General features: G+C 40.1%; 6 protein-coding genes across 6 annotated transcripts; 2 read left to right on the top strand and 4 right to left on the bottom strand.

Annotated features, from left to right (window-relative positions):
• Positions 1–1,160: 1,160 nt before the first annotated feature.
• On the bottom strand, positions 1,161–2,562 carry AK88_05107 (uncharacterized protein; the record flags this gene model as incomplete). The annotated part of the gene is made up of 5 exons (XM_012482709.1): positions 1,161–1,317; positions 1,458–1,597; positions 1,769–1,862; positions 2,103–2,176; positions 2,410–2,562. 5 exons carry the CDS (start codon positions 2,560–2,562, stop codon positions 1,161–1,163), a joined length of 618 nt encoding a protein of 205 aa, XP_012338132.1.
• Positions 2,563–5,200: 2,638 nt separating this feature from the next.
• Positions 5,201–10,686, top strand: AK88_05106 (uncharacterized protein; the record flags this gene model as incomplete). Its single annotated transcript, XM_012482708.1, has 2 exons — positions 5,201–6,010; positions 6,235–10,686. The coding sequence occupies 2 exons, from the start codon at positions 5,201–5,203 to the stop codon at positions 10,684–10,686; spliced, it is 5,262 nt and encodes a 1,753-aa protein (XP_012338131.1).
• A 2,986-nt stretch (positions 10,687–13,672) lies between these two features.
• AK88_05105 (eukaryotic initiation factor 4A) lies at positions 13,673–15,231 on the top strand (the record flags this gene model as incomplete). The annotated part of the gene is made up of 3 exons (XM_012482707.1): positions 13,673–13,999; positions 14,181–15,032; positions 15,214–15,231. 3 exons carry the CDS (start codon positions 13,673–13,675, stop codon positions 15,229–15,231), a joined length of 1,197 nt encoding a protein of 398 aa, XP_012338130.1.
• A 1,867-nt stretch (positions 15,232–17,098) lies between these two features.
• AK88_05104 (uncharacterized protein) lies at positions 17,099–19,627 on the bottom strand (the record flags this gene model as incomplete). The annotated part of the gene is made up of 1 exon (XM_012482706.1): positions 17,099–19,627. The coding sequence occupies one exon, from the start codon at positions 19,625–19,627 to the stop codon at positions 17,099–17,101; it is 2,529 nt and encodes an 842-aa protein (XP_012338129.1).
• A 1,894-nt stretch (positions 19,628–21,521) lies between these two features.
• On the bottom strand, positions 21,522–23,951 carry AK88_05103 (uncharacterized protein; the record flags this gene model as incomplete). Its single annotated transcript, XM_012482705.1, has 1 exon — positions 21,522–23,951. The coding sequence occupies one exon, from the start codon at positions 23,949–23,951 to the stop codon at positions 21,522–21,524; it is 2,430 nt and encodes an 809-aa protein (XP_012338128.1).
• A 2,093-nt stretch (positions 23,952–26,044) lies between these two features.
• AK88_05102 (translation initiation factor IF-1) lies at positions 26,045–26,398 on the bottom strand (the record flags this gene model as incomplete). The annotated part of the gene is made up of 1 exon (XM_012482704.1): positions 26,045–26,398. The coding sequence occupies one exon, from the start codon at positions 26,396–26,398 to the stop codon at positions 26,045–26,047; it is 354 nt and encodes a 117-aa protein (XP_012338127.1).
• Between the last annotated feature and the right edge of the window lie 1,131 nt (positions 26,399–27,529).

The following is a 27,529-nucleotide window of genomic DNA, read 5'->3' as shown; positions in this document are numbered from 1 at the left end:
TTTTTTTTTTTTTGTTTTGTTTTGTTTTTTTTTTTTCGTATTTTCACAGCATGCCCCCCCCGTTAGACATAAATCTTACGAAGATGCTGCCCAATCGCGGCACGGTAAGCGATATACAGAAACAGCACAAAATAAGTGTTGCCCATTCATCATCCTAATGTGTATTCACCATTTTTTCATATTAAAAAAAAGAAATCGCCAATGTGTGCAAACCATGCACCATAAAAAATGGCGAAAATTAAAATGGCCAGCTTGACACAAACACATGGACGCGCAAATATGCACGGCTTGTTTTTTTTGTTTATTTGTTTTTCCTCCTTATTTAAGTACGTTCTTTTTTTTTAGTTTTTACATTCCTTATTTTAACAAAAAGTGAATCATCTTTTAAATAATAGTTATTATTAATCCGTTCATGTGTAAAATTTGTATTTATGAATGATCCATTAACTAACGTTTTTAATTGAATTTTGCTAAAAAAAAAAAAAAAAAAAAGTTTAAAATTACAGATTTAACAAAAAAAAAAGAAAGAAAAAAAGAAAAAAAAGGGTTTGGGGAACACAAAAGGAGAGAACCAGCAGTAATCACTGCGGCGTAGCACCACTTCGTTGTAACACTGCTTCAGTGTTACGAAGACGCAAAGGTGATCTTTTGTGCCAGTAAAGTTACGCAGTTGCTTCATCGATTTTTTATCTTCACCACTGAATGGAGGCTTGTGCGTGGTGGCATGTGGTCAAAGACATAAGTACGTTGCGGCAGGAGCATACTCATGTAAACACACATGCACACGTACGGCACTTAAAAATTTTACATAAAAACAAACTACTTTAATTATACAAGCATCATGATTCTGTGGAGAAGCGGAGGGATTGGTATACATAAACGACCAAGCGAGAGGTCCTCGATATTTTGAATTTTAAAAACAAACACCACGTTGTGTAATTTTTGCAATGTGGAGAATCACACATGTTTACTGCTCCTGCTTGAGCAGCCATTTCCTGAACGGGAAAAAAAAAAAAAAAAATGTCAAAATGGTCATAAAATTGTCATAAAATAGCTGACCGGAATAAAAAAAATTATGACCGGCAAGGTAAAAAGTGATAAGACTGTGGCTGTCTTTGGCCATTTATATTTTTATTTCCTTTTAATATTCATTTCTCTGCTTACAAAATTTGGGGGGTTTTAAAAATTTGCGTGTTCTTGGCGACGGGCATGAGGGGGAATACGTTCGTGAAGAAGAAGTAGATATGTCCAACTAAAATACCAAAAAAGTTATCATTCGAGTTGTAATCGACAATTAGGGAGAGAACGGTTAGCACCCTGTGGAAAAGAAAAGAAAAGAGGGGAGATTTATGAGGTCTGTCATGTTGCTGTTATTACCATGCTGTTCCCAGTGCCACGCTGCAACATCGCCACGCTACATCGTCGCTATGTCTACACGGTCCTCCTATGGGGCGTACCACGGCAGGTAGGACGCCTTTATGGTGAAAAAAAAAATGGTCAGGCGCGCCGAGGAATTGTTCTTGCTCCACACATAGGTGATCACATTTATTATGCAGCTGCTGTAAAAGTACACCCCTCCGAAAATGTACGAAACGACCTGCAGTGGGGGAAGAAAAAAAAATATATATATCATTTGCTTCTTATCCCCTAAGGGGTCCCCCTTAACCTTGTTCATCTATGCACAATGTGTGCGTCTCTCTAAAGAGATAATTCTTCGTTGAGAGGTCCACGTTTAATCGCAACGCTTTTATGCGCTGCATGCACATACCAGCAGCATCATGCAGGATACAATAATCATCCAGAGGAAGTCGGCCGAGTTATTTCTAAAGGTAACATCTTCCAGTGAACTGCAGTAGTATATTCTGTAGGGGGGGGGGGGGAAATGCATATCGTTTTGCTCAATGAATAATGGTTACGAAACAGGGGTTAATTTTAAAATGATTTTAATTTGGTAATCGTGTTCACAATACGTGAATGCCAGTATGTGCGTATGAGTGGGGGAAGCAGACACGTCCACATGTGTAAACGCGAATAGGTTTATATGTGTACTACCCCTGGTGGGGCATTTTTGCGTTCTTTCTCTCTTATGTTGTTGTAATTACAAAACGTAGGCATCCCAAAAAAAATGAATCCCGAATGACCCGAAGTACAAGAAGCACGTGATGAGTCTCCAGTACTACAATGGGAGAAAGGTCAGGGGGGTGAAATGTATTTTGCCCCTTTGCATGTATTATTACGGCATACAAGCTCTGCGCATGCAGAACAGACTCAACCAGTGTCACACGTGAAGAGAGGGGGGGGCGAGGATACAGACAACAAAAATGAATAACGCATAAGGAGAAAAAACGGACAAGTTCATTTCTAAACTACTCAGCTGTCTTGTGTAGTCGCCCGTTTTTTTATCACTACCTGATGCTCAGTTAGGACTAGGTTCCAATTTAGGTATAAGCTCAAGGGAGATATGATGTCCAGGGAGCATAGGACCATAAGAATGGAGGACAGGATGAGGTATAAGCGAGTTATTAGCGGTATTTGGCCGAGGAGCTCGCCCAACTGAACCATTTTCCCCTACTTGTGTTGACTGATCGGATGGTCAATTGAGGTCTTTGGCCCAAGAGCTCCGCAGGTAGCAGCTCGGAGGGGAATGCTCGCTGTTCGTAAGGTTTGCCACACGTTTGTGCAGAGTGCTTCACGTTTGATCGAACTGCTACACGGGAGGGTTTTCTCACTGCTCGTTTGGACTGCGCTGATCCTTGGGAACGATTCACCAGGCGTGTTAAACTTCTGTTAATCCGCTGCGAATGCTTTTTTGGCCACTATTTGCTACTCCTTTCTGCCGCACCTTCCCCTTTTTTAATCGTCTTTACGTAGCGCGTGGAAAGATGCCAAAACACGCATTTAGTCCCTTGGGCGCAAAAACGAGGGAAAATTTTCGCATTTCCGCTTGATTCATAGGTAAATATACACAATGTACGTGTCCTTTTGTGCACATATAACAATTGGATGTTCCAACTGTCCTCTCCTTTGGGATTCGTTATGATGGCAAAAAAAAAAAGAAAAAAAAAACAAATAAAATAAAACAAAACGCCTTTACGGAAAATCGTAAGGCGAAAATGGGCCATTTAAATTGCGGCACGTCACATGGATTTGTTCATACTACAGTGTACCAATTTTTTTTCCTGTCAAAAAAGGCATTCTGAGCAAATTTATTTTTCCATTTTCGCATTTCTGCTTGTTTAATTTTTGTGTAAATCTTGTGCCTTATTTTTTGGCTCTTTAATTATGTTGCCACGAGTATGGCAAAAAAATCGGATCGTTTTTTTTTTTTTTTTTTTTTTTTTTTTTTTTTTTTTAAAATTCAGTTAATTACTACCTTAAGATGTAAATATATTTCTTTTCTTTTTCTTTTTTTTTTTTTTTTTTTCACAAAATTGCAAACGTGGGGAATTGCTCCAGACCAGTTAATCCACATGCGCGCATACAAGATGATTAAACCTACTTCATGCATACGCATGTGTATAAGTCCTGCATCATTTTAACCGCCGCCATCGCATAAACCATTTAAAGTTGCATACATAGTACACAACCATCACTGCACCTCATGGGCTACCCACTTAAGCGCTCGTTTTATTGTTGTTCCTTTTTGAATCCCCTGAGGACATGACACGGAAGGTTCATTCGTACAGTACTTGGTTACGTGCATTTTACGCGGTACATGTTTAGAGAGGGGGCGCAGTGGACACATGTACCACGGATGAGAGAACATGTGGTACATGCTTGCACGAATTCCCCTTGGAGAACCTCCAAAGTGGTTTCCCGTTAAATATATCTAGCATACACACGTGTGTGACAATTCAGACGATGTAAATGAGCACCTGCTATGATGGAAAAAATGGAACAAAAAAAAAAACAATTGTTACCTTAACGAGGCAACACACTGAATGAATTACAAAAAGGATGGTTACATCGTTTAGTGGACGTTCATTCAGAGGGATTTTCCAACAAATTATAAAAAGGGAAATTTCCAGGTCCCTTCACCTTTTAGCCGTATGGATATATTCCTATTGGTATCTCCATTGCACACTTTTTGTTCACTTTAATTGGCGCAAAATTATTTGCCTGTCACATGTATGGGTAGAGGCTGCCAACTGTCTGTAGGTAAATGTAACTCAGCCCCTATTTGCGTGCCGTCGAAGTTGGCCATTTTTGTCACGTATGCCGCTGAATCATCATGTGTACGTATGGGCTGAAGCGACAGCGACAGGGAGACACGCCCCCCAAGCAGCTTCGACCTTTTTTCCGCTTAATTTTTCCACCCGGACAATTGCACATTGTTTAAAAAGTATGACCTGTTCAGGTAAAAAAAAAAAAAATAATAATAAAATAATACACCTAGCGAAACGAACAGATAACATACTATAGCAAAAAGGAACTAAATGCGCCGTGCGCTGAACAGCCGTTTATTCTACCTACAAAACGGAAATACTTCTATCTCGTAGGTTTGGAAAAATCGGCGAATCACAATTTTGTCGTACCCGCTTAAGATTACAAAGCGGAAGGGTAGGGAATGGCTCATATGCGTGACGACTGTGCATGTAAACTTGACGTTTTTTTTTTTTTTTTTTTCTGTCTTCTTTTTCGTCCACGGGATTTTTCACTTGTCTATGTATTGATTTGCTTCGTTATTCGGAAGGGTTTACCCTTATTTAGTTTTCTCTTGCGAGAAAATCGCATTTTTTTGTCCTCCCTTATAGTGCGAGTCCCTCGTTCATAGTTGTCCGATTGGCCAATTTTTTTTTAGCTATCTACTCGTGGGCGACTAAAATGTTATTCTAGGGGAACACCCATTTGTCCACATCTCACGTAAACGAAATGCATCTTAACATAAAAGACATAGCAATGAATATGCAAAGAGGGGGGAAGCACAAAAAAAAAAAAAAAAAAGAAAAAAAAATTCCTAAACAAGTTGAAAAGTTTTTTCTACATTGTAAGGACAAAATTATGGAGTGTACAAGGATACAAAAAGAACAGGAGAGTGTCCATACTATATTATAATGACGATGAATACGTAAACGAAAATAAAAGTAACATTATTGTGACGGTGTTCCTTTCCCCCGTGTGGTCATTTCTCCGGAACAAGACAAGGACAACTATAGGGAGGTTGTTAAAATGGGGTGGATTTTTCTACATATGGGAAAATATGATGGTCTTTGTGCGGTTTCAAAATGGAAGGAATAAGACACGAACAAACGGTCTGGAAGAGGCAGAGGAACAAAATCAAGCCACCCTACATAGGCTAGATCGATGCGTTTTCCTTGACCCGATAACGGACAACCTGTGTAACAAACACATCATACAAATATGCAAAAATTATTTAACGAACATGTTATTTTACGTGCACAAGTGGGGCTCCACTAATGGAGATATAAATTATAAGGAGTGTAAAGAAATAGCAAAAATGAAAAAGTTGTTTATTCAGAAGGTTAACAATTTAAAGGCCTTCAATGCAGAAAATAATCTCTACATCAGCGATGAGTCCTTAATAAAAAAAATTATGGTTCGAGACAGCACGGTCAACCACCATCATTATCACAGAAATGAAATGAAGGAAGCGAGTAATTTTTGCAAAATAAGCAAGTACGAGCAAGAGTGTGTGAAGGCACACTACATCCCCAATGGGAAGCGTTTAAGGAACAACAACAATGGAGAGTATATTTGTATGCACTACAAGAACAGACATGAATTAATTCTTCGCGTGATCATTAACCGGCTTGGAACATTTTACTTTTTCATTTTTTTTACATCCTTTTTACTTCAACAGACATATTATTTTAGGACAAATAATTATACATACTTTGCTCTTAGTTTTTTCTTCCTCTTCTTCTTTTCTGCATTGAAAGATATTCACACAATAGCTCAGCGGATAGGTACTGAGCGGAGGGTGAACGCTAAGACGTGCAGGCGGGTCACTCCTGTTGGCTTGATGGATGTCCCTTGCGCTGAGGTCAAGGTAGGTCCTCAGAGGAGAGGTGCACTCTGCCGTGGTAGGGGGAAAAGGTGCCAACATGAGTTCGGGATTCCCCCTACATGCCCCTTCTCCTTATCATTCGCGTGAACGCTCCGTCTTCCAAGTGAGATGTTCACCCGATTTATTAAGCTGTTAACTAACCCGCTTTAGCTAGCTTTCATGCCGCTAAAACCCGTTTGCCATTTGTCCCCTCCCTCCCCTCGAAGGTGGGTGACGTACTTTACCTGGAAGAAAACGACGAAAGCCCCGCAGACCTGGTTCTGCTAAAGTGCGGCCACGATGACGTGTACGTGTCTTCAAAAAATCTAGACGGAAAGACAGACCTTAAAATGAGGAAGAGCATTCTGCTTACGTCTTACTTACCCAGTATTTATGACCTGTTCAGGTTAAAAATAAAAGTGATGCTTGAAAAACCGCATAAACGGTTGGACAAAATGAACGGCTTGTTTATTCTTAATAATTATCACTCCTTTGTTAATAGTATGTACAACGACTTGGTATGTTTGCAAAACACATTTTTCAAAAATGACACTAGCGAGTTTCATCATGGGAGCGAGGTTTTTAATTATGTCATTGAGGACACCTATATTGAGAAGACGTACCAATGTGTAGATTTCCTCATACGGAGGTCTGCAGTCACTTTTAAAGAACCATCCGTCGTGGGTGCCTGCACAAGTCCTCCACCCGAGGGGGATACAATTGTCGCAACTAACAAGGCTGCCCATCTTGGCTACGTCTCCAGCACAGACTTCGTCAAACGCGTAAGCGGATCACAGGACACCCATTTCGAAAGCTACATCAGTAAATTTCACTCTCAATGTTCATCACTTATCTTACGTGACGAAAATGAAGAAAGTTACAAAGAACAAATTGGTACAGAAAATGTCATCTGGTGTGGTAGCAAGATAGTGCGGGGCAAAGTATATGGTCTCGTGGCCTACGCAGGAGCAGATAAGAAAACAAGCATTATGGTGAGTAGGGGAAAAAAAATATCAGGTGGAGAGTGTAAAGGGGAATGGAGAGCATTATGGATGTGGCTAATTCTGGTATTAATCATATGTCTCTACTTATGCTTACAAGAAGAAAAGCCACTTGGAAAAAGCGCCTTGATAATATTTGTTAGGTACGTCCTCCTGCTACTCCCATACACGCCCTACGTCAATAACATGTACGCCTACTTCATCAGCAGAATTTCGTTTCATATGTTACGGAAGGGAAAAGCCATTCCACACTTTTCTCTGCTTAACTTTGACATCGCTGATCGGATTAGCAGTACGTCTTTTCTTTTGTGCGACAAGGATGAAGTGGTCGGTGGACTGGGTTTGAAGCTGCGCGGGGTGCACTTTCTGCTTGACAAGTTGGAAGACAAGAGTGGGGGTAGTAGGCACAATGACAGTCGTAGGGATGGCCACAAGGGTAACCTTTCCTACTGGAGATGCCTCTTGCAAGCACTTCTACACCTTGTCGACTTCAACCCATACGTGTGTGCACCCCCTAAAGAGGGGCCCCAAAGGAACAGTGCATTTTTGAAAAGCATAGATCGGCACAGCCTCCCACTGGACGGCGGAAGGAAAGGCGATAAAGCGGACAAGTTGTACAGAACAATCTTGAGTGATATCTTAAATTGCACCACGGAAAAATCGAACAAAATGTTTCTAACCCTTTTGTGCATGCTATTTTGCAATATAACAATGGTTAGCAGAAGAGGGGTTCTAGAAAAAAATGAAAAAGAGCGTACGTTACATTCAAAGTGGGATTCCATTTACTCTCCACGCCTGGAGGAAAATTTGTTCATAGACTTTGTGAAGTCCTGCGGAATGGACATTTTTAAAAAAGATGAGTCCAAAATTTCTGTTGGAATTTTAACTCCTACGATTATACACAATGGAAAAGGGGAAAACAAAAAAAACGGTCTGAGTAAAAATAGCAGGGCCAAAGGGACGGAGAAAAATGTGCGCAATAACTCGAATGAACGCTCTTCGGAGGGGAGGAAACACAAGAAGCAACAAAAAAAAAAAAAAAAAAATTATGAACAGGTCAGGCAAAAATGCTGGCATTTTAAAAACTCTCTACAAAGTGGCGGCATTTTTAAATTGTCCAACGTGGCGGAAAAGGTAGACAGGGGCGAGGTGAAACGTGAGCGGTTGCGCGTCTTTAATAACGAGTGGGAGGAACGCCCAGGAAGTAGTAGTGGTAGCGGCAGAAGAGGTCGTTTCAGCAGGAGCTGTGGGAAAAGGCGCACCGCCAGAAGTGGACGGCATGGTCGTTGCCGCCCAGGTAATGGGGACCAAAAGGGAATAAGGAAAAAGGTGAAGACATACAATTTTGAAATCATAGAAGGACTGTCCCTAGACTGTAACGATCAAGTCATATGCACCCTCATCTCGTACAATGAAAAAATATTCAATCTGGTTAAGGGGCCTGATGAAAAGATTGCTAATATGTTGTCTTGTGAAAGGGGAAAAAAAAAACTGAGGTCGATTTTAAGGCTCTTTTGTGCCAAAGGCTTTCGCGTAGTTGTTTTTGCCTTCAGAGAAGTTGCACAGAACGAATTAGATGAATACAAAAGGGTTAGTAACGAAGAGCAGAAGAAACTTTTTTTTAAAAATGTGTTCGCTAACAATATAAATGTGCTCGCCATTGCGATGCTAAAGGAAGCCATCCATGAACAGGCAAAAAAGTGCTTTGATTTGTTCAAAAGAGCGAAAATAAAAACGTGGATTCTCTCTGGGGAGAAGAAGGAAAGTGTTATAGCTACCTCCACGTCTTTACAGCTGCTTAAACCAAGGCATTACGTTTGTCACTTGAGTAAGGGAAGGCTCACACGGTTGTTACGGAACAGAATGGGGGCATTGGATGCGTTCCAGGGTAGAGGCCTATCGGGTACGTACACCAACTGTGCTGTCCACTTGGGGGCATCATCACCCAGTGAGGGTATAACTCTTCGAAAGGGGACGTTATCCCCGTGCAACATCTGCAGTGAAGACTGTGCCAGATGCGATCACGAAGACTATATGATGCAAAAGAATAGAAATTCACACAAATTGGTTGTACCCAGACATGATGCAATGCATGAAACATGCGCTTCCAACGGGTGCGTCAAGGGGGGTGTTGACAGGGGTACGGTAGACAACAATGAAACCGTAAATTGCTTTGAAGGAGAATTGCAGCGTACCCAACAGACGTGTGGGGACACTAACACTGTTTTGTTCCATTCCACAGCTGGAAGTGTCTTACCCAAAAGGGCGACTAAAATGATTTCACTACAAGACGATGGAGCTTTAACAAATGCACTCAGCGAAATGCTGCACCAGTTTAGCTGCCCATTTAGGGGAGCCGAGAAAAAAGGGAAGCTTGACGGGGAATGCCAAGGGGGGAACATGCAAAACGAACAACACCTTGGGCGAAGGAGCGATACACAAAAGAAACTCCGTAAAGTTCCCCCTCCTTATAACAGTGTTTACATTGTCAAGGGAGACATAATTGACTACTACTTAAAATACGGGAAGAGGGAATTCATAAGGGCATTAATCCAATCTCGGTGCGCCCTCTTTTACGACTGCAACTCTATGCAAAAAGGGAAAATAGCTAGGTGTTTGCGCAGTGCAGTAGATGGAAATCATGGGGGCGGAGGCATTTTATGCTCAGTAGGAAACCATGCAAAGGACTTAAACATGTTTAATGAGTCAGATATAGCTATCCGGGTGAATAAGCATAAAGACACTAATGTCAGTAACCTCTACGCAGATATCGAGGTGCAATCATTTGAAGACCTTGGGTGTATATTTTTTTTATATGGTTACAGAATTAGCGAGAATGTTCATTCCTTCCTTTTGGCTAGCTATTACAGAGGATTTACATTTCTATTTTTACAATTTTTTTTTTCTTACTTTTTCGCTAGCTGGTTATCGATCTTTTCCAACATTTGCCTGCTCACTTTTTTCGCCTTTTTGTTCATCATTACATTTGTGATGATTTCCACTTCGCAGAATGATGAGGCGTGTGTAGGGTACTCTGGTGGGGCTAACTGCCATCTGTTGCAGAGAAATGCAATGCGCAAGGGGGATTTACAACGCAGGTTGTTTTCCCTAAGATGGCTTTGTGTTGCCATGTGGGTTGCACTGTACCAGGCCTTTGTCCTATTCATGCGAGGTTATTGCACACACTACATGTGGGGTGGTTTACCCGATTGTACTAATCCCCTAGGGCATTTTCCCACCCAACGAGATCACCGCTACCTCCTCGGCATACATAACGAAATGTACGTGTTTCCTCCCTTATTCATCACGCACCTGTTGCACAGTGTGCTTTTCCTTCCTGCTGCAAAACGAAATTGTTATTTCCTCCTGCTTGCAGCCATATTCATTTTATTTTTAATCGCCTACAAAATTGTATTAAGCACACTACATGATTCTCACATGGAATATTTTTTCAAATTTGATTTCGCCTTTTGTGCATACACTACTGTTACTATTTGCCTTGTTAATGTACCGCTTGTTATATATTATGTGTTTTTAAAATGCACATCACGGGGAGCCAAGTCGGCACTTAGGCATATGAAGCATTCTTTTGAAAGTCTTTGTTCTGGTAGCCATCAAATTGTTCATATTGGAAGTGTGAATTCTTCCCTCGATGCTGTCGCCTCGTTTTGCGAGTGACACAACGGGGAAGGGTAACTCTTTTTTTTTTTTTTTTTTTTGTGTGTGTGTTGTGCAGGATGTGATTTCCCCCTGCTTCTTAATCACGGAATGATGCCTAATTTGAACGCTACGAGGTGGATATAAATATTCCACTACTCACCCCCATGCACATGCATACAGTCATACGTGTGTGCGTCAGAGTTGCTACATGCCTACATGTGCGAATTTGTATGTGTATTTGCGGTCCTTTGTATAACAAGCACTTCCCCATCTCGCAATTTCACACTGGCATTAGTGAAAATGGGGAATGATTTTCTTTTTTTTTCGTTTCATATGAACTTTTTAAGAAAACCCATCTTTGGACAGTGGCGTTACACAGTATACGAAGGGTAATTATTTCTTTCGTTTTTTTTTTTTTTTTTTTTGCCCCTCTTCGGTGTGCGGAGGGGGTGGTGGACCTGCTTCCGTTGTTTTAGCAAATATGGGGGCAAAGCTATTATACACTTACACCTATACTCTGCTAACACATGTTCTCACATACTATTTTACGTCGCATTTTAACAAATAAAAAATGTATTTCACTTTTTTCCCATTTTATATAAAAATTATAGGTGAGAAAAATTTCCATTTGTTTCTTATGTAAAGGGAAGAATAACTGGGGGTGGGGGGGACACCCAGAAAAAAAGAAAAAAAAAAGGGGGGACCACTTTTTCCCCCAATAATATATTGGGGGCAGGAGCCAAAAAAAAAAAAAATTATAGGGGCGAGGCGATGAATATAAATTTATTACTATGTAGAGGGGGCAAACCGATCGGTGATGAGCCCGAAAGAGGGCTCAAAGCTGTGCCCCACAAGCAGGTTCAAATATAGCATATATAAAAAACATACGCATATAAAATATACCTATATATATATAAATATACAGGTATAAGAATAATACATAATATATTAAAAAAAATATATATGCTTTACGGGGTACAGGAAAAAATTATGCGCCGTTTTCAGGGGTACAATGTGAGCCATTTTAACCGCGTCACGTATGGTGCATACGGTGGCACTCGTGCGCCAGCCGCGTATTCTTGCATACGTATTGAGGAAAAAAAAAAGTAGGTGGTTCCACCCTGGGTAGTAAACCTATTATATTGCTTCCCGCGCCCATTATATTTCAATCAGCCTTCCGTAAAGGTAGAGTTAGGGCTTGTGCACGTAGGCCAAATAGGGATACAAATAAGTGCGCAATGGCATACGGGTTAGAGATATGCTCATCCAAATACCACATTGTTTTTTATATATATACCGGCGTGCTACCCTGCTCCTGCATACTAATATTCATGTTATATTTATAATCATATACGTGTACTACTAATATATATGTTCCTTCCCTCATGCAGCAAAAAAAAAAAAAAAAAGTGCCTACCGCAAGTAGCTTTTATTTTTAGCTTCAAAAAATTAACAACCCCCAAAAAGCGCATAAAAACCCGTTGGTTTTTTTTTTTTTTTTCTTCTTTTTTCCTGGTTCCTCTTTTTTTTTTTATTTAATATATCATTCTTGAAAAAAAGAAAATTAAAATAAAATTAAAACAAATGTTTAAAACATTATTTTAATTCTTTTCCCCACAAAAGTATCAATCCAAAAACAAAACGTCGAAATTTCCCCACCCCAAAATCCTTTAAAAACAACCCATATTAAGAGTTTTAATTAATTATATGTACAAAGCCGTACATAACATTTATACTCATATAGAAGATAAACATCCCAATCCCACGTTTTAGTATCCCCGCGTACTTTTTTTTTCTTTTCACGTAAAAGTAATAAGCAAAATCAAAAAAACGAGCAACATAACGTTAGCGTAACGTAATTATAACGTAGCGCAAACTCAACGTTACAGAAGAAAGCGAAACTTAAGCTTTGTTGTACAAAAAAAAAAAAAAAAAATATTGTAGTTCCCTGCGTTATTTTCATCCCAACGTTCATGTTTTTTGTGTTCATATAAAGCGCCTTTAATACTGTTATATTGTAAACGTGAGGCGATTATTTTGTGAGTACTGCCTACCACGTACAAGTTGTTATACATATAAAATGTACGTACCTTTGCACGCCTTTACGTGCTGCTGCATAGTAGGAACATATTTTTTTAATTAGCTTGTTTGCCCTGTTCATTTGTTACATGCCCGTGCAGCTGTCAGATAAAACAGTCAGGCAACTGCATATGCATTAATACGTAGTATATCTAATTGTACTATATCCACATTAATAAGTGTACCCCTACTTAAACATTTGTTACTAAGTCGCAGTTTTTCCTTTCGTGCTGCAGTTCTGAAGCGCACTGCATGTAGTGTTTACATATTTACGTGTATTTGTAAAAAAGTTCCTCGTTTATAAACCCAAACGAGAGGACCCTACAAATAACCTGTGCATATATAAATCCCGCGCGCACACACATTACATGCTCCTGTTCTTTAGTTAAGCTTCCACGCTGAACATGAACTCATCACCTCCAGGCCATAATTTTACCCACAGGTAAAATTCGAGTGCGCCTGGGGGGGGCTCAATCCACATGTTTGTGCTAGTGGAGCGGAGTATTTATGTGCGTGTCCGTTTGCACATACAGCGGCACATGTAACCGTGTGACTTTTCACCTTTCTTGTTAATCATTGGGCAATTTACGTCCCGTCTGCGGTCTACCCCATTCGTTAACAAAAAAAAAAGCCAGCCTTTTTTTGCTAGCGAGTGGGGATATGAGACAAATGCAAAGAAGCGTGCATGATTGCATTTATGTAGCAACGTGTTGTGTTCATACACTATTGCATGCGAGCGGATTTGCATGAGCCAAAGTCGCGCTGTGTTGTAGCCTTTACATGTGGTACAGTTGTGCCCTCCTGCGTTCCATCGAGCCTGATGTGTACGGGAGTCACTTTTGCTCATCATTTTTCACAATATGTTGTAAAGAAGTTATATATTTATATGTATAAATACTTTTTACCCACCTCAGATTAATTGAAAATGAGCACTAAGGACGAAAAATTTACCAATGAAAACGACATTGAAGGAAACACAGAAGAAATCGTTGACACATTTGACGCACTTGGTTTGAATGAAAAATTATTAAGAGGTATTTATTCCTACGGTTTCGAAAAACCTTCAGCCATTCAGCAAAGAGGTATTAAGCCAATATTGAATGGCTACGACACGATTGGTCAGGCACAATCAGGAACGGGAAAGACTGCTACCTTTGTCATTTCTTCTCTGCAATTAATTAACTACGATGTTGTTGCTTGCCAGGCTTTAATTTTAGCCCCAACCCGTGAGTTGGCTCAGCAAATTCAGAAGGTAAGTGTGTGGTTGGGGGGAAGCACGGTGCTCTGCCGCACTATGCGTGTGTCCGCGTCGACCAAACGAAGACATCCTCTCAGAGCGTCCCACTTTGTTTGCTAATATTTGGCGCCTCTACCCATTTGGCATAATGTGCGTAATGTTGTCCAATTTTTTTTATGCCCCATTTTTTGCATAGGTTGTTTTGGCCCTGGGAGACTACCTCAAGGTTAAGTGCCACGCATGCGTCGGAGGTACCGTCGTGCGAGAAGACATTGACAAACTGAAGCAAGGTGTGCACATGGTTGTGGGAACCCCCGGTAGAGTGTACGATATGATTGACAAGAGGCACTTGGGTGTGGATAGGTTGAAGTTATTCGTTTTGGATGAGGCAGACGAAATGCTCTCTAGAGGATTTAAGGCACAAATATATGAAGTGTTTAAAAAGTTGGTCCCAGATATCCAGGTAGCCCTGTTCTCTGCCACCATGCCACAAGAAATTTTGGAACTGACCACCAGATTTATGAGAGACCCTAAAACTATATTAGTTAAAAAGGATGAGTTAACATTGGAAGGTATCCGACAGTTTTACGTGGCTGTGGAAAAGGAAGAATGGAAATTAGACACCTTATGTGATTTATATGAAACCCTAACCATTACTCAGAGTATCATTTATTGTAACACCCGAAAAAAGGTCGACATTTTAACCCAAGAAATGCACAACCGACTTTTTACCGTATCCTGTATGCATGGTGATATGGACCAAAAGGACAGAGATTTAATTATGAGAGAATTTAGGTCGGGTTCTACAAGAGTTTTGGTTACCACCGATTTGTTAGCTAGAGGTATTGATGTGCAGCAAGTGTCCCTAGTCATTAACTACGACTTGCCCACCTCACCCGACACGTACATTCACAGAATTGGTCGTTCGGGTCGATTCGGTCGTAAGGGTGTTGCCATCAACTTTGTCACCAACGATGACAAGGAGAAGGACAAGTTGAAGAAAATCGAGTCCTACTACAGCACTCAAATTGAGGAGATGCCCTTGGAGGTAATTACGACGGAGCAGCATGCAGCTTTGGCATACATGCGCGCGCACACACACACGCATATATATATATATATATATATATATATATATATATATATATGTATACATATTTACGTACGTAATTTCCACACACGGTGGCTTAATTTTTTTTTTCCCCCTTTTCCCCTTTACCCCCTATCAGGTTGCGGACTATTTGTAAACCCCCCCTCTTTTTTTTTTTTTTTTTTTTTTTTTTTTTTTTTTTTTCAAAGAAGGCAGAAGTCAGTACTAGAGTTCACATGGGAGATTCATTTTTAAGACCAATGATATTTTGTAAATAAGAATTGTACATTTAAAAAAAAAAAAAAATATCATCCTATTCTTATTCTGTATACATTTTCAAACTGCAATGTACTGTTTCTATCATACAACCATATCAAATGTGCGCATGCGTATGTAATGAGTTATATTCATATGTGTGCGTGTAAGTTGTGCATATGTAACCATATATATATGTACACATATATATGTGCATACATATGTGTGCACAGCTGCTTGCTCCCATATGCATACCTGCGTGTAGAGTGTATATGCCCGTGTTCCAGGCGTTCTTGTAAGTGTATATGCGACGTGCATTATTTTCTACACATCACAGCACATACAAGTGGATATATTCTTCCTTATATTATTATTTTTTTAAAATATATAAATACAGGAAGATAAATAAATATATACACGCATATATATTTATCGATATGAACCAAAACAGCAGACCGTGTGTAGTGTTTTTAATTTGTTGCTCGCCTCTCTCATGTTTGAATTAATTTTCAAGTAATGTAGCATATCTAACATATCATATATAATAAATAAGTGCATACCTTACACATACGTACATGCATGCATACTTATATAATACAAAGGTGGTTACATATTATATATATATTTATTTTTAAAGCCTCATTTTTTTTTTAAACTATATAAAAACACATTTTATGTTGTATCAAATTAACAGAAAAAAAAAAAACTGAAATACACAATGTACCTTATAAAAAAATTATTTTATTTCATGACTTGTGGTATGATGACACAGGATATGATATGCCCAAACGTGCTGTCACCTTTTTTAACAATGAATTGTCGATGGGGTCTGAAATAGGCCACCTCCAAAATGGAACCATTTTTAAAATTGCATTTTGCCAGTTCTATGACACATTCTTGCAGATTTAATAGCCATGTTTTGGATTAATAAAAAAAAAAAATAACATCCAATTGTGGAACTCTCTCCCCGCGCATAACTTCTAAGCAAGAAGGGGCGAGTAGCAACACTATTTGACACTGTTCTCCCCGTACGGAGTTGCCTCTTCCAGCTCATATTATATATATGCCTTTTGCGCCATTTAAGGAAGATTCACACGCGCGTGTCGCACCCAACTAGGCACCGAAATTTAAGGTGAAAAACATGACTCATTATCTTAAATGGAAAGAAATGTCTTATGTTTTTTTTAATTACAAGTGTAAAAAAATAAAAAAAAAAAAAATAACAAGTCGTATGTTTGGGATGATATGAACAAATCGGGATATATATAAACAGAGGAGGGCGAGAAGGCGTGGGGTAAGCGGTTTCGATTTATTCTCTTATTTACACAAGGAGGTAGTTAAGGTAAGGACCTCGGTGCGGGGAATATCCAAACAGGGAAGACTTTTTTGGAAATATTCCACGTCTCTGTTGTTCCCATTTGGGGGTGACCTTTTCTGGCTAGCTGCAACGTGTTTTGGCTAGTTTTTTTTTTTTTTTTTTTTTTTCTGTGTAGCTAAAAATACGGATAAAAATTATGAACGGTGCAGACAATAAAAAAGAAAATAAAAAAAATAGAAAATTTATTAACGTTTAAGATTTTGTTATGTTTCCTTCTGTTCTGCTATACTATATGCTCTTTTGTTTTTGTGTTTTTTTATTCCTTCACTACACAGGCCATTACAGTTACAAGTCACAAAGCGGGCTAAGCTGCGCCAAATGGTGCGTTTTTTTTCTCTTGCTAGATTTGTCCATCCGTTAGGTTTCCACGTCCATGGGAAACCAATGCATACTATGAGAGGACGTATTTTCCCGCAAGGAACTTCTCCTCTGAGTAAAACGCAGCGCATACTACTCTCTTCTCGAACAGTCTCCCGTTAAGCATATACTGGGCCTTCCTGGCCGTAGTTTCATCTGCGTAATGAAGAAAAATTTTTCCGACACCTTCCGTGTAGGACAAATCCTTATTTGGTTTGGGAATTACAATATTTTGAAGGGGCCCATATTTTTCAGCTTCTTCCTTAACATCCCTTAATATTTCTTCATACTGACTATCTATAAGTAAATCCTCCTGAAAAACAGCATTGGTGAGTTGAACCACTCGAGAGGATTTTTCACCAATTTTTCTGGAAGCCTGAATTTGCAAGCCTATGAGGGAATTACTCAGAATTCTTTGCGAAATGGAATTTGGCAAAAGTGACACTGGCAAATCGTTACTGCCACTTCCCAAAGTTATGGTGTTTGCATTTTGCGTACTACTATTTTGGCTTTTTCCGAATGTAGCTTTTTTTACGCTAAGTATATTCTGCCCACACACAAAGCCATTCAAAGCGTGCATGGCAATAGGTGTGCAATTACTATCTTCATATTCAAAGAAGCCATAGCCTTTATTCAATCCAGTATTTTGATCTTTTATAACGTTAAATCCTTTTAGTTTTCCAAACTGCTGTAGAAGGTCTCTTATCTGATCATCTCTCAAATCATGGGGCAAATTCTGTATATATAATTTGTTATCATCATCTCCTGTACTTCTTACAGGAGCGATTTTTATCGGCTTGACCATTTCGAATACTTCGTGGTTGATATCTGTAAATACGACAGTCAGTGCTGGGTCCCCTCCTGGGGGTGGAACGAAATCATGTGGTCTAGCTATCCGTAAGGCAAAATTATTAAACGAAATGGCATCTAGCCTTAAACAAAGCCATGTAATTTCAAGGCTCCTAAATTCAAGAAAACAAAACCTAGATTCGACGTTAAATATTTCACACTTCAATATTGGCATCAATACAATGTCTCCTATTTTTATTTCCAAACTGGAACCTTTTATAATGGATCCTAACGTGTTGTTGAAAAAGTCCAATAACTCTTCCTGTTTGGAGTTGGGAGGAATATTACCAATGTATAATTTTCTTTGCTTTTTATCTCCTTCCACTTCGTAAGGATTTCTAGCTACAGGGGCCACTTTGTTATTTGGACCCAAACCATTAGCTAGTGCTAAATTCTGCTGTTGAAGTAGTCCATTGGCACTGTTATCTAACAAATGGGTTTTCAATAAATTTTCATCTACAGTATCCCATTTTGTCTTTTTTTTTTTCCTAGTTTCTTTACTTCTTCTGTCGCTAGAAGATGATCTGTCTTTCCTGTCATATCCATTTCTATTTCCTGTGCTTCCACTGGAATGTTCTCTATCACTACTATTTATGGAACCTCTTTTTCTTCTCCTTCTAGACTTGTGATGGTGACGGTGATGTCTCTCATCACTGCTGCTGTCGCTATCACTGTTACTTAACCTTTTGCTCCTATCTCTTCCTCTTCTGCTTCGGTGTCTGCTTCTATGCCTACCTCTGCTTCTGCTTCTACTGCGGTGTCTTCCTCTACTTCGGCTCCTGTATCTGCTTCTACTGTGATGTCTACTTCTGCTTCGGTGCCTGCCTCTGCTCCTGGCCAGATCCTTGCTTCGCATTCTTTCTAAGCTTCTATCCCCATCTCTGTCTCTATCTCCTTCTTCGCTCCTCTCTCTTTCTCTGCTCCTATGTCGGTGCCTACTTACATTTTCTCCTCTCTCATCCATGCCCCTTTCTCCGCTTCGCCTCTTTCTTTTAGAAGAGTGGCCATCGTCACTATCTGATGGCACATCCTTGTGCTTTCTTTTGCTGCGTTCCTCGTCTTTGTCCTGGTGCTTTTCCATGCTTGCCCCTTGATTGCGCTCGCTCGATTTGAGTTTCTCTTTAATTATTTTCATCTTTTCCTGTAGGTCACTGCTCGCCTTTTCTCGAATTTTATCTTTTGCCTTTTTTTCGTCTGACGCATTATTTGCCTCGTTCGCGCCCTCTTCCGCTTCATGCGGCGATTCCTGTTGCAGTGGTTTCGATTGTGTCTCCTCCTCCTTTTTACTGTTTCTTCTCTTTTTCACACTTATGGCCTCATGCGCATTCTCGCCTGCGTCCCCGCTCTTTTCCTTTGGATCGCTGGCTTCGTTGACGTCGCCCTGGTTTGCTTCACTTCCACCAACAGTACTGGTGTCACCGCTACCAACTTTACTTTTTTCATCAGGCGCCTCTTTATTTTCCGATGCCCCTTTTGCACCCTGGCTAGTAGGCTGACCCTTGGTCCCTTTCTTTGTGAAAGGCCTTCCCCTTCGAGTTGTAGTTGGCTTGGGACCCTCCTCCTCATTGGGTTCCCCTTGGGATTCGTTCTGCTCTTCCCTGGGGTTTGCGTCTGCTGCTTCATTATTTGGCTTATCATCAGCCGCAGCTGTCTCCTCGTCTTCCTTGGTGTCGCTCTTACCACCGAAGTAGCTTCCTACTGCTGTCCTCCACATTTTGATGTCCCCCACTTGGCAGTACGAGTATGTATAAAGGATTATGTTTTATTTATGTAACTGTGCGCATTTGCACGCCGCTCCACTTCAATGATATGCGTGTGGATATCTTTTTCTCCTTGTGGGCATCCCCAAAGCGGCTTCTCTATTGTTGCACTATTCTGCTCTGTGTTTTACTCTCTTAGGAAGATCCCCTAAGCATATTGAGCTTTCACTTGTTGACCACTGTTTCTTCTTCTCTATTTATTCTGAACAGCCATATTTTTTATATATGTTCCTTTTTTTTTTTTTTTCCCCCTTGGACTCAGCTGGGAATAAATTATATAGAAAAGAATTATCTGCTTGGCTTTTCCCTCTGGGGTCAAAATTACGGGAAAAGAAAAATAAATTAAAAGGGCGTTATAAATATTCGAGGCAAATAAGTTTGCTATACTTCTGTGCAGGAGAGCAAGAATTTATAACCTCATATGAACAAACGTAAAAATATTACGTACATGTACATATGGCCGTTTTTTATGCCGCACAGCAATATATATGCGCTGGATTAATTGCCTCTGCGCCGCATTCCCATGTAACCATATGACAATTTAAGTAACCATCTTGCAGAGGTATTTTTTTTTTTTTTTTTATTTATAGAAGAGAAGCAATGGTACTTTATTTGTTACATATATATTGGTACGAAAAAGGAAAAAAAATTCGACGTCTTCACCCCCTTGCGTTTTGCACATATTATTATTTTATGTATTACTTTCATGGGTGATAAATTTTCCTGCTGGCTAGAAAGCGGAAAACTGGAGTGGTTCTTTTTCTAATTTATGGCTGCGTGGGGTGAAGGTTTACCAAAATGCCTGCCATGCGTAGGTAGGCAAAGGTAAACATTTCATGAGTGTATTACCTATGTGGATAAAAAAAAAAAAAAAATCGGCAAAAAGTATATACCCCCCCTGGACTTTCTCAAATTGACCTAAAGGGTGTACACGAAATGTGGCTACTTTGCTGTGGTGTACTTTTCTTTATTTATTGCCTTGACTTTTTCTCTCATTTTTTTTTAAGGCAAATTGTTTAGGGGCCATTGCGTTCGAATGAGTTGGACTATGTTATAATTAAAGGGGTAAGGGGTTGGTAGCCACGTTTCACTCCATTTCGTATGGAGAGCTTCCGATATGTCTACATGGTATAACGATAAAACTTATACCGTTACACTAGTACATGTAAATAAAGAAAAGTGCTGCCCCCAATTCCTTGGTAACATCGCCGCCCCCACACAAACACTCGTAGTTTCGTAGCCGACGTGTGTTGTTGCTTTATGTATTTGCGGCTTTATGTAAGACGGGGGGGAGAAGGAAGGCAAAGCAGCTCTGTTTTATGTTGTGGCTACATTTTTACCACCTCCTTGCGAGATGAAAATTTGCAGCATTTTTTTCAGTTTGTCCAAATTTCCCACAAAATTGTATTTTTCTTTAAAAAAAAAAACAAAAAGGGATTTTTAAAAAATTAATTCTGGTGTCGAATTTAATCAAACTGGAAAAAGATGGTACCCTGTCGCGGGTGGCTATCCCATTAAAGAGGGAGGGGGACTAAACACACATATTATTATACATCTGTGCAACGCGCTTGCGTTTTCCACCAGTACACGCTCCGGAAGGGATAACAGCAGCAGTGGTGGAGCACCGACCCAACATCATCCATGTGCATGTACAACAATTTTTGCCTATATAAAAAAAGTTGTCCTCATTTGAGGGTCCATATTTTGGTTGAGCGGCTCGCTCTCCCAATTCGTGCAGCTCACGATGTGAAGTTTTTCTCCTCGACGGCTTTAATGCACCAAATGGGGGCATGTACACCACATAAAACGCTTGCGTTATAACACAATCGCCCCCCTCCCCCCCCTCCTCTACGTGTCGTCGTAAAAGTCGCTCTTCTTGTTAGCAGTCTGCTTTACATTCTCAAAGACATTCGAGCTGGGGTCGTCAAAATCTTTGTAATCATTCTTCGCGCTGTTTGGCAAGAGGTGAAAATTTTGGTTTTTAAAAATTTTGGGTTTTTTAAAAATATTCTTACTTACATGGTTTTTCGAATGACCAGAATTATATTTTTTTTCCATCATAAAAAGGAAGTGAAAACTGTGCGGAGCTTCGTAAAAACATTTCTTCATTATTTCCGCCTCCGTTTCTGTGATGAGTTTTAATTTAATTTGGCTGTGTTTAATGAAGATGTGGTTAGGGACGTCCTTAATGTGATTAAAAAGTTTCTTGCACTTGGCACAACGTATTTCGCTTTTGCCATCGTCACGAGGGTTGTCACGAGGATTATCACTCGCTTTCAGGATATAATTGTTTTTCAAATTTTCCATAAATTCTTTTGTCTTTTCGATTTCTATCTGTTCATTGTAGTTTGTATTTATGGCGTCTTTAATTTCTGCCTCAAAGTGGAGAAGCCATTTGAGTTGGTACTCTGATACACTGCCCACGTCGTCAAAGTACTTCTTCTTTAGGGTGTGTAGAGGGGAGGAGGTAGGGGTGTGTGTTTCCCCTTCAGCTGTTCCATCCACAAGGTCGTCATCGTTTCCGCCTTCGCAGCCATTCCCCTGCTGCGCCCATTGATCACGCTGGCCGTACTGGTCCAATTTGCTCACGTTAAAATTTTCGTAAAAAATGGGGATCAAATTGTTGTAAAATTTATTCTTCATATTTACGCGGAGGTAAAAGTAGCCACACTCCCTGACCATTTCATCATACGTGTTGAATTTCCTCGCTGAGTAGTAGCAAAAGTTGTGCACAAATCGGAGGTACATAATTAGGATATCTAGCTTGTTGGTCACACTGAAATTTTTGTTCTCTTCGATGATCTGTATGATAGGGCTGTCTCCCACTTGGTCGTCACTCCCCCCAACAGCATTATTACTACTATTACTATTACTTTTTGCAAACGCTTCGGTGGCCACATCACCACCTTCTCCATCCGCTTGACCCTCCTCCTGCCCCCCCACCTTCCTCTTCTTCTGCCTGACCTCAATAAAGTCCTCTTCCTGAATGCGCCCCAGGAGATCAGCATCGATATGGCAAGATGCATCCAATGTTCTAACCAACATTTTAGCCTTTTCATAATCGGCTTTAATTACTTGTACGTGGGAACATATAGGGGGGCAAATTCGCAAGTCCACATAATTGTAGTTATTCCTTTTCACATTGTTTAAGTACCAGCCATTGATTTGAACACTACGTGGTTTTTCACGCAGGGCGCTTAACAGGTCACTCGTTTTGTTGTGCTTTTTAAAATATATATTTGCCTTTCTGTAAAAGGAAGGAACTGTGGAGATGGACAAGGAGAACGGTCTGCTTTCTTTTGAACTATACGTATCCCATATATTCGCATTTAATATACCATAATTGAGCTCGTTTAATTTTTTTACTACATCGAACTTTTTTATATTAACTGGTATGTGGTCAATGTGTAGTGATGTGCTGGATAGGTAGTTGACAATTTTTATCAACACGTTTGTATTTTCATTTGCATTTTCAATTTTGCATTTCATTTTTTCTTTCCATGTGTTCTCTTTATACATGTCCTCTTTTTCGTGTCCATTTTCCCCATTCATTTGATTTTTATTTGGCCACTTCTCACTGTTGTTACTATCATCCCCGTTGCTATTCTGTGAGTGGTCCATCACTGGGGGGTCGTCCTCTCCATGATTGACTTCCTCTTCACCCTGTTCGTCATCCTTGTCCTTTTCCGCGCTGTCCTCTTGCCTGCCCTTCTTTTCTACGTTGGTATTCACCTCCAAGCTGAAGTTGTCAAAATTGTTGCTATTGTAAAGTATTAAAAATTCTTTAAAATAATTTTGTGCTGACTTAATATTGAGTTCAACCTGCTCGTTAATGTATTTCACTCTGTACTTCTCCACAAAGAAGGAGCTGGTGCATTCGTTGTTACAAATAATTTCCAAATTCTTCCTAATGTTTTGTACTGCTAGTCTTTTAATTTCGTTTGCCATGTCGTCCACAGTTTTGTATTTCTTCATTTCGTTGTAGAAGCTCTTCACCATATCGGAGAGGGTGTACTCCTCGGCGGGACTGTTCTCATGGCGGTTGTTGCGGCGTCCTTCGTGGCGTCCATCGTGGCGACTTCCATGCCGACCGTCACCTCCGTTTCCACCGACAGACCCCTTCTTGAAGTTACTCAAAAGATACTTTTCATACTCTTCGTCATTTTCAAATTCTATTTTTTTCTTAGACTTTCCTGGGTCCTTTCCTCCTTCCTCTGCATTATCATCCGGCTTCTTCCTCTTCCTATCGTTGGCTTTTCCATCAGTTGGTTCGTTCATTTTGGTCTTTTCACACTCTGAGGAGGGGAAGTGTTGTATATATTGACTCTGTTGGATCAGCTTTGCTCTTCTCTATGTCCTGCTTTCCTAGCTGCTTCTAAAATGATCGTATTGGAGAATAGGAAGCACTCCGCCGTTACTTCTTTGAGTGTCCCTTTTTTAAAAAACAAAAAAAAAAAAACAACTCTTTGGAGTGTGGATGCTTATTCTCACTTGTGCAGTTAAGGAAGGGGGAGAGGGTGGGGCTGAATATAATAAGGGCTACTTCTCTCAACTGTTACAAAAAAATGACGAAACACAGCGTGGCACATTCTCTACTTGGCATGTTTTGAAAACAGCGCCATGAATATTGAAGCACCCAAAATGTGGATGAGGGGAAAAAAAAAAAAAAAAAAAAAAAAAAAAAAAAAAAAAGGGGGGGGAGTGTCTCTCCCGTGTTTCAACCCCCTGAGGTGTAACATTTGTTTTTTTTCTGATGTTTTTCTTTCTAAAAAAAATGAAATTCTTTAACTGTAAATATATAAATTTTTTTTTTTTTTTTTTTTTTTCCTTTTGCGACTGCAGCAGCGACGTGCTCATAGTATCATTTAGTCCCCACATAGCATTATTGTTCTTGGGGGGATCTATACCCAATGCGGTCGTAAAAGGAAGTGTCGTTATGGACTCGAAAAGGGAAGTTGAAGTGGGCCATCACTCGGAAATGCAAATGTAAAATATATAAGTGTATATAAAGTGGGAATTGTAAATGTGAGCCTGTGTATATGCATCAAGTCAGAGGGGCATCTCATATGCAAACGCTGCGATGGGGAAAACAGAAAAAAAAGGAAATATTTGCGTGTTAACAAGATGAATTGCGAACAAGAGGGGACAACGACAAAGAAGTTTCTTTTTTTGTTCTTTTTTTGCGCAAAAATATTTATCCTTTTTTTTTTTATTTGACCACTGGATGTTCATCACATAATGTATCACATTATACATTTTTACATTTGTATTTTTTGCATGAACAGAAATGCAACCAGAGAAGGATAAAATCAATTTTCCTCTTTGCAACTTTTAAAGAGTGATACACGCATTTGCCTTAAAAGGTAAGGCCTTCACATTTTATGTCTATGCATCCTCATTCGCATTAAGAAAAAATCATTTGTATTGTAACCTTTGTAGTGAGGAGTGCAGGGTTTACTTGTGCAGGGGTTGGTGTGTCCCCATATCGGTAATTGCTCCAATGATGAAATAAAAACATACGTTATGTAGCTACACTCAGTTGGACCACGTCACTGCTCATTTGCATGTTCGTAAATATCGGGTTGCTACTTTTTACACTGCGTCCTTGCCAACCTTTGAAATTAGACTCTTTTGCATGTCGTTCCAAATTGAGCCGACCTCAATATTGTTAAACCAAGTGCTACAAAGCGCCCGTTTGTTGTACACATTTTGTTGGACGTCCCTTCCTCCCCTACCATGTGTAATAATAATTAGTGGTATGCGCTTGACAGGGACTATTCACTCATTTTACATGAATGCTACACATGGAAGGGGAAGCCCCCAATTGCCGTCATGCGCAACCACGGGATGAACAAAACCGAATTACGCTTTGAGGGAACACACGGAACAAGTGCCATTCCGCTTTGCCCTTCCCCATTTTACACCCATGTTAAGACAAAAGGGGATTTGAACCTTTTTTTTATGTAAATGTGTTTTGTGTGATGTTCCCTCTTTAGGGGAGTTTCAATTTAGGGGAAAATGGCTCTCCCTGGATGGAGATTTTTTTTTTTTTTTTTCTATGTCCCCCACGGAAAATAAATTAAAACAAATAGGTGTGCGTGTAAAAAAGATAAACAGATGGACGTGACAAAAAAAAAAAAAAAAAATGGGCAGCACTTATGCGGCTAATGCGCAGATGAAAATTTTAAATGGGACGATGCTCAACCAAACTAAGCAAAAATCTACGAGTAAAAAAAAAAAATTGCATGATGCGATTGGTTCACCTGCGGTGGACAATATTTATATACTAAAACTGCAGCGATGCAGGGTGTGTAATTGGGTCCGGTCCATTTTCCTCTACCTCGCAATACCAATCATGCGCCCCTCCCCCTTCACCCCTTCTTCCCCCCCAGTGCGGCGTGTTGCAAATACCTAAACACAATTTTCCCCCTGCGCTTCTCAAAGTTCAACTTATGAATCTGTATTTTAACCATGTCCCCGAGGTTAATTTTTACCTTATTGATTCTTAATTTTCCTGAGATGAAGCACAAGAAGGTTTCTCCATTTGGAATTCGAACCACAAAGTTTGTGTTGGCCAGACATTGGTCCACTACTCCGTTCATTTCAATGGTATCACTTTCTCTTTCCTTTAATACGCTGCTATCTCTGCCCCGGTTATATATGACATGAACGTTCCTACGAGGAATTCGCCTCGTTGTCTTCCTCCATGTGGTCCACCTCTTCATGCTGATGGGCGACTCATTGTAAGTTTTGTACGTCTGTATTTGGTTACACACTGGGGTTATAAACAAACTCTTCTGCCTGGTCACTGCTTGGGTGAAATGGAGGGCGGCATACACGAGGATAGGAAGAACACACAGGGCTGATTTGTACATAAGGGACTTGACAAAACTGGTCGAGGGGGGTGGGGTGGCATAGGGATGGTTCTGCTTGGATGTACGCTAATACGGTTAACATATTTTTTTCATTGAGAGTATGTTACATCGGTTCTTTCTTATTCCAGTCGTTTTCTTTATGTAAGCTGAATATTGTGGGTGTTAACAAATTGGGGAGGGGACAGTGTAAATCCCCCTGCGTCTGTGTTTGGTACAAAGTGAGATTAGGACAATGCTCGGGGTGACAATACAAATGATAATAATATGTGCTCCTGTATTAGGGTTGCATTTCCTGCTGCGTGTCCCCTGTGCTATGAACATATGTGCATAGTAAGAAGTCCTTTTTTGCATTCGCTTTTATGGTGGTGTAATGATGGGAAGGACAGTTTGGCACGAGACGTGGTCCTTTTTCCGCTTGGCGACTTTTGTAAAGTTCTTACAACTTTCAAATTAAGCATTGTGCTCTTGGAGAAAAAGGGGATAACGTTCTGCCCATTCGTGTTAGCTTTTTTTTTATTTTTTTTTTCTCTCTTTTTTGGTTAGCAAATTGTTACACCTTTCCTGGGGGCGGGGTGTACATTTCTGCTGAGGAGTCCCTTCTTTGCATTACTGACTTCCGCGCATTGCAGTCACTGCTAATCGGGCAAGCGTAAACTCGCTCGTGTCCACCGGGCATGCTTCCTCGTTCAAGGTGGAGAAGTGTACAACGCGCGCCGGGCTGGGGTGTGATGTGACGGGATTTGATACGATGCACGTGAGCTAGGGCGACTTCACTCGTAAGGGTATCCGCTACCCAACGAAGTGAAGGCTTTCCAAAATGGGCATTTTCCGCTCTCCCATGTATTGTAAAAAAAAAAAAAAAAAAAAAAAAAAGCGCATTCGTGCAGGACGTTCCTCTCACCAGGCACTGGTCATATTTTTGTGCAACTTTTTTTTTTTTTTTTTGCATATGGAATACGTAGCAATATGGAGGTAAGTGTT

This window comes from Plasmodium fragile, assembly GCF_000956335.1.
Source record: "Plasmodium fragile strain nilgiri unplaced genomic scaffold supercont1.94, whole genome shotgun sequence".
NCBI lineage: Eukaryota > Apicomplexa > Aconoidasida > Haemosporida > Plasmodiidae > Plasmodium > Plasmodium fragile.
This window is presented reverse-complemented; position numbering and strand designations above follow the sequence as displayed.